At 37.6% G+C, this 7,458-nt stretch overlaps 1 protein-coding gene across 1 annotated transcript; it reads right to left on the bottom strand.

Annotated features, from left to right (window-relative positions):
- Positions 1-3,243: 3,243 nt before the first annotated feature.
- LOC146376241 (uncharacterized) lies at positions 3,244-5,102 on the bottom strand. The gene is made up of 3 exons (XM_084947244.1): positions 5,013-5,102; positions 3,455-4,382; positions 3,244-3,336 (listed from the first exon to the last, which is right to left on the bottom strand). Exons 2-3 carry the CDS (start codon positions 4,262-4,264, stop codon positions 3,244-3,246), a joined length of 903 nt encoding a protein of 300 aa, XP_084803370.1. The 5' UTR covers positions 4,265-4,382; positions 5,013-5,102.
- Positions 5,103-7,458: the final 2,356 nt, after the last annotated feature.

Below are 7,458 nucleotides of genomic sequence, written 5' to 3'. Positions count from 1 at the left end.
TCATGTGCATTGTTCTAACTGGAGAGGAAATATTGCCCTGTCATAGAGTTATATTTTAATCTCCTTATGGTCTGGCCTTCTAATTTTCATTGTCTATTACCATGCCACTAATGACTTTGACCTTCTCCATTGTTAAACACCAAACCAGCAGAGGAGAAGGCACAATGTGAAGCTCTCGAAAAAGCGAGCAAAAAGAGAGAAGTACAGGATGACAGAGACAAGAAGGAGAACAGATTTTTTAGGGCGTCTGGCATTCACTAAATCCATAAATCTGGGGTTTATGGTGAAATGATGGCAGATAATGTAAGTAAAGGTCAGTGCAGCATGTCAGCCAACAATAGATCAGCGGGACGGATGATTGTGGTCACACAGTGCTTTCCTGAATCCTGCGCACTTGTATTATGCACATCTTATTCCACTCAGCATGCCTTTTCTTCTTTTTTCTGTCTTATCTTATTTGGGGATTTCAGATCTCACATATTGTAACACAGTACCAGAATGTATTATTGTTTTTGATAACAGTTCAGCAGAATGTGTCAACATTGTGTTTCACAGTATCATTTCCACGACTGTGGTAACTCAGCCATGAAAATCCTGTATATATTTTTTCAATTGGTTGTTTATTCCTGTAAATAAAAGTAATGATTGGATAATAATTCAGTAATTACAGATCTTCACTTGGCATGTTTGCATTACATCTGCTATGCCAGACAATGGAAATTGTCATTCCTGCTGCGTACCTGAACTCTAAATTGATTTTCACACTTTTCTGTGTCTTTTAAAATTCAATACCAACTCTTTTAAATCCTTCAGATTTCACACATAATCCTTGTATGCCAAAGTGTCCCAATCTCTGTCGAGATCTTTTATTTTTTTTTGTCTTTTATATATCATTTATGTTCTATATTAAAATATATATATTTTATGACTGACATTCAGCTACTGTGGCTCTTGAGGATTTTTTTAATAAACTGGGCACATCAATTTCTTATTGATTTTCTGGGTTTGAGGCTCATACAATTGCACTGATGTCAAGGCCATCACATAGACAAATGCAGTCATTCTCACACTTATATTGTCAGATCTTAACTGCTGTAATTGAAGTCACAGGATGCAGTGTTAGCACAGTGATTAACTCAGGCTTTGTTTCATACACTGTTAGACTTTTCATCGCCACTTTACGGTAACATACTGGCGTCACTGTTGCCAGCGTCATACCGTGACGCCGTGTTACGGTAGCTTACCGTTCTGCAGGATGATACCGTTTTTTGCTGGTGTGGTATAATACTCTTGGACAAATTATGGTAACGCACCGTAGCCTTTTTTACGGTATCTCACTGGCGTCACTGTCGCCAGTGAGATACCGTTATGTCGTAAATTACGTTAACAAAGTAACATCATACTGTGATTAAGAAATTGGTATACCTCCGTTTATTCACGGTATGTCACTGTAAGCCCGCTGCAAGGTAATAAACTGCAATATATTAACCAGTAACTTACCGTTATCACGCATCATCAGTACCAAAAATATTCATCTCTGCTAGAGGACACCGTGTCTCAACAGGCGGCCATTTACTGTTTAACAGTTCGTAATTTACCGTAATTTCAGTTAACAGTAACATACTGTAAGAGACTGGAGGGTTCCAAAAAAATTGTATTGTATATTTTTTTAAAAAATGTACCATTTATTTATATATATTTTTATAAACATATATATACCCACTATCGATCGATTGATCAAGATAGATAGATATACACACACAAAATATAATTCACATGCTTCACACCACTTTTTATTTCTGTTCTGATTTTTCCCTGCTGAATTACACATTTCCAAAATCAAAAACTGAAAAGAACTGAAAAGACATTTTCATTGAGGAAGCACTTGTTTTTACTAAACCATGTAATCCATTATTTTCTCAGATGGTTGTACAAACAATAACGATATTATGTCATATCCATATCATGGCAGACAACATATGCTCAAGTGTTGGGTTTTCTTAGTTATATTTTGTAGTACAATGTGAAGTGCCTTGGCATTCATTTTGCTGGCACCATACAAATAAACTGAATTGTAATGAATATAATATCAAGCCCCACACTTCTGCCTTTATATACACTTTGTCCAAAATACTAGCTCACACTACCAAATCAATGCACAAAACAGGGTCCACAAGGACATGGATGAGCGTGTGTTGTGTGAAGGAACTTGACTGACCTGCACTGAACCCTGATCTTGCTTTGTGGACTGAGTTCATTGATTTGTAGGGTGAGCCAATACATGTGACAATTAAAGTGTAAGTAGCTGAAATAATTTTTAACAAACAGTTAAAAGAAGGAAAAAAAAATCAAAACTGTTGCACTCAAAAAACCTATTGGACAGAGACAGCGTCTTGCAAGATGGTGAGAGAGCTTGTCTTCATTGTTGTTCGTCTTGTGTGAATGTCCAGAAAGCATGGGCCATGGATCATCTGTGGAGACACAGGTAACAACACATTGGTCACTTAAATTATACAAGAAATTCACTAAAAATGGCAAAAACAGTTACCTAATTTGAAGTTCTCCACTCAAATTCAGTAAGCCGCTGGAGGAAAGTTGTGACATGAGGGTTAATGTGAACAACCTTTCGCATTCAATACATAGAATGAACCAAAGAAGACTGACATTGCATCAGCAAAGGTGTTCTCTTTGTCCAGCTCAACAATTACACACCCTCTGCACTCACCATCCAGCAGGTGGTGGTCATTGAACTTTGTCCTTAAATGTATAGGTGCAACATGTTGTCATTATGCAACATAAAATTATTTCAATACTTCACTTCTTCACACTGTCTAGATAGTCATAAAGCAAATAGCTGCATACAGTTAATTATTAATGGCCTTATGTACATAAGTCCGTTTTAACATATTATAATTGTACATAATTGGGAATTATTCTGCACATTAAACACACCTAACAAAGAGTCAGCCCAATTAAATTACCGGAGATGAATCAACTGTACGGTGATTTTGGAGTTTATAGTTTGTGCTGCTGTTAAACTTTACAGTATTGACTATGTTGATCAGTAATATGTAATGTGAAATTTGATATTGTTACTTTGCTGGATTCACTGAGACACATGTCCAACAACCTTGGTTTATAAAGGAAATTACAGAAATTTGAGGAAAAAAAACAGAGACTGGATACCTGTGTCCACGAAAAGCTCCTGTGCCAAACAGAAATTTTAATATAGTCTAATCAGCTCTATTTCATGAATGACTTCTTACCAAGCATAATCAGCCTTGGGGTGCTTGGCAGGTTGCTCTCTGCTTCAAGGGACATCCTGGTAGATGTTTCCTGCCAGAAAAAGGACCAAGACATTTTATGTAACAACCCCCCCCCCCCCCAAAAAAAAAAAAAAAAACAGGACAGCAAGCAACAGCATTAAACATAGAGCTCTATGAAAAAAGCTTACATCTGCTAAGATAAAGAGGGAGTCTTCGTCTTCCTTGTAATACTTCATCATGAGAAGTATGGCTGCTGTGCCAACCTTGTTGTTGGTCAAAACTCCCTCACTTTCTATCTGCTGGATGAATGTCCTTATACCAAGGTTCCATTTGAGCTTCTGGCTGGAGAAATAGTTAATAATCCTTCTGCCTTTGGTTATGAGGGCCTGACCTAAGCGCTCACTGATATCGATGCCTGTGAGTTTGTGAAAGTGGTTCGAAAGACCTTTCCGAGTAAACAAGAATGGCCACTGCTCCTGAATTTCAGCTACTGAAAGTAAGGGACAACTGTTGATAAGCTGCCGCTGAGAAATATATGTGAGGCACATGAAGTCATCCACATCAGGTCTCTCCACAGCTCCAGGTCCTTCTGAATTAAAAATTGTTAACAAGATGTGTTTCTTTTCCTCTAAAGAAGCTGGCGTGTCCCCCTCAGGAAGTTCAACTGGCTGCCAATTTATACAACCATAGCTATCAACAAGGCATCTAACTTTTTTAGGAGGGGTTCCACTACTGTTGGGACTGCAGTCTTCCTCATTCCTGGTTCTCTTTGTTTGACGAAGTCTATGTGTTGTATTATCTCGATTAACATGTTCAACTCTAGATTTGATGCTTCTTAGTAGTGAATAATGTCCACAACCCAGTCTTTCTCCCTTTTCAGTAAAATCTGCAAATGTTTGAGGGCATCTGTTTGCAATGATCTTAGCAACCTCTTCACAAGATGCACGTTTAGGGTTTCTGCAGTTAACTGGCATGGCCTCCACAACAATTCTAACCATACTTCTCCTGTCCTCTGGATGACCTCTGTCTCCTCTTGTGATTGCATGCGACAGTTGGAGTGGAAATCTTTCCCAAGCTCCAGAGTAATGGTGTCATTCAGGTTCTTTGGTCTGCCATCTAAAAAAAAGAGAGAGAGACCATTGGAAAAGCAACTTCATATGGCTATTTCAACAAATATGTCCTCATTAAAAGATGAACCCTGCAATTAGGATTGAATACTAACAGAAAGGCAGTTGAAATCAATCCCAGGACTGCAAAAGAACTACAAACTCAAGGTCTTGCATTGAAAAGTTGAAAAATACATCGTAAAATACAGTATATTTTACAGTTTGTCACAATTTCCACCCTTAGTCCTACCATTACCAATGAAAGGTTAATGGTGTTAGATTCAGTGTCTACTTTTGTGTCATGCATTGCACAGCTGCAAAGATCCTGAAATTCCTCTATGATGCTCTATATAGTGCTGGTTGGCAAGAGCATTTTAGCCTGCATTTTTAAATGACACAAAGTCAACTGTCTTCTAATAGATTAACTGTGTCATTCCTTGTATTATGGCAAATTCCCCAATTTCTTGTTGCCTTGACTGCTGAACTGTCTACTTATATTTTCGAGAAATATGGCTGGAAAATGATTTTCGGACACTTAAGTATTTAGAGCAACTTTCAAATGGACATAATACTTTTTTCCCCATCTTTGATATGAAATCTGAGAGGGGCACAAAGAGTTGTGAAGTTTTGTGCAGCATACCCACATCCAGGAACTTGACAGCTGAGGTCACCAGTCAACTTATAAAACTCCTCCTCAGTGGTCTCCCTTCTTGTTCTGTGATTCCTAGGCGTATGTGAATGAACGGCAGAAAATGTTCTGAAAGTGGCAGGACAGTTCTCAGTTCCACAAGAAAGCCTATAGTTAGCTACATGTTTGTGGCTTTTAACATGCAAACTGAACAATATAAATTTGCGTGCACTGAAGCCACAAAATTTAGAAATACACATAGTTGCAAAAAGTTCAGTGACCAATTACCTTTCCTAAATGACATGTGCAATGCAAAAAAATAAGAGTATTGTCAATAGGGACCAATTCCCAGTTTTTACATGATCAAAATTATTCACAAAAGGCTTTTCAATAAACAGAAAATGCGTGCCGACAAGAGAACAGTGCACAAAAATGAAAAGATATTTGAGCTCGACGCTTTAATGGGTTTAACATGACTTAGTCAGCACTCCGCACCGTACAGGTAGTACAAGCACACCTGAAAACACTGACCAGCTAACAGCTTTAAGCATTTGGGCGCAACCTCGGTAGTTCACCGATTCACCTGTTGCAAACGTCCAAGTTTCTATCAAGTCTCATAAATCCATCGGCAACTATTACCTAACTAGTCTTCTGAGTCTCCACATTCCTAGATATTGACATTTTGTCTTAGCATTTGAATGAAAATATCCTGGTAGGGTAGCTTAAAAGTCAAAACAAACAGTAATAAGAACGCATTTCGGACTTCTCTCGAATAAGTGAAAAAACACTTACCTTCAGACTGATTAGCTGGTGTCAATCCAACTTTAATGTGTCCCATGTCAGTCCGTTTAGGGAAAAAAGTGTTAAGAGGTTTAATTTACTTTTGAGATACTCCCGCATGGACGAGCAATTTGGAGTCTAGCAGAGTTATCACGAATAGCATACGACCTTCAGATATAATCCAATCAACCTTGCATTTAACCCGATTGAACATCCAGTTACCTCTGACTACTTCTAAGTTGCACATGTTAACGGTCTCATCATCACTCTGTGCTGCAGCGAACTGGATCTGTGGCACAGAATAGTTGATGGCCATGTTGTTCTCCTGCTTTGCAGCTTTGTTTGAGTCTGAATTGCGTCTTAAACGTGCAAAACTAAGAAAAGCAGATCAATATTTTCTTCTTGTTGTTATTTAATGGTGGTTGGCAACCAGCGAAAGGAGCATTAACCACCTCGAGCAATATTTTCTATCCCCATTGTTGTTTTGAAAGTGAATACCCGACGTGTGCGTCATACGTCGCGTCATACGTCACGTTGTACGTCAGGTGAAGGTGTGGTGTCGGCTATCGCACCTGTCGCATTAAAAAGCTTTAAAAACGTAACAATCGCTTTAAAAACACAACCTAACGCGCTAAACATGAACAAACATAAACACCTGTGTTACATTATCACGTATATCCAGGACATCTCTTCTGAACCAAGACGAAGTGGTGCTACAAAGGAATTATTTCTTTAGGAGAGTGCATTTAATAGCAGTCTGGCCTGCCACAAAATGCACCGCTAAAAATACAGTTTCTGCTTGTCCCAGAATTTATTAATTTTGAGAGTGAAGTTGTAGGACTGATGCTGGTTAGTGGTGTAGGTTTCATGGATGTGACACCTTAACTTGTGTAAAATGACGACCAGAGCATATTATTAGGTTATTTCACTGTAGTTAGGCAGAGGTGTCTTAAAAAGTACCACCTTATACAAAACAAATGAAGGTCCAGTATAAGAAAGAATAAGAAGAGAAAAAAGGAACACCCTGCTAAATGAAGTCATTTTTAAACATTACTCTAAATGTAGCCATTAGTTTTTGTTGCTGGCCATACAAAAAATAAGTATACTTGAATTATATTTCCCAAGTATACCTTACCTAGTACATATACTAATAATGCTTCTTGGGACTTTATTGGCCCCCACTTTAGTACATAACAGTATTCTTGAAATTAACTTTTAGATGTACTTTTTGTTCACCATAAATGTACTAGCATAATGTCATAATGTCTACAAGAGTATAATTAAAATATACTCGACTCTATCACAATACTAACCTTACAAGTATACTATTAATTTACTTTTTAGTTAATATTGGAGTTACTCCTGATTGAAAAATAGTAATTAAAATGCAATTGAAACATACTTTTCACATGTAACAAATCTCTTCATTCCCCAGATATCAGATCTAACTATCAGAAGGCTTCATTTGTAGAGAACTGCACCCATGATTTAAGTACCAGAATTATATTGTGTACAGGTGAGAAAGTGTTTTGAGAGTTGAGGTTTATTAACTATTGACCCTTTTCACTCACGGTTTGAACAATTTCATTTTTTTAAATTAATGATTTACCCCACTTACTCTGTTCAAAAGGTAAAAGACATTGCACAAGAATTTTTGACAGATTCTTGTTTTAAAACA

Source organism: Perissodus microlepis, chromosome 12 (assembly GCF_051167445.1).
Source record: "Perissodus microlepis isolate ML-2025 ecotype Zambia chromosome 12, ASM5116744v1, whole genome shotgun sequence".
Classification (NCBI taxonomy): domain Eukaryota; kingdom Metazoa; phylum Chordata; class Actinopteri; order Cichliformes; family Cichlidae; genus Perissodus; species Perissodus microlepis.
The sequence above is the reverse complement of the archived record's forward strand: the minus strand, read 5'-3'. Positions and strand labels throughout refer to the sequence as shown.

Coding starts and splice junctions, on each gene's coding strand:
- LOC146376241 (XM_084947244.1), bottom strand. CDS start 4,264: ATGGTTAGAATTGTTGTGGAGGCCATGCCAGTTAACTGCAGAAACCCT. Junction 3,337..3,454: donor CCCTCTTTATCTTAGCAGAT/GTAAGCTTTTTT, acceptor TTTTTCTGGCAG/GAAACATCTACCAGGATGTC.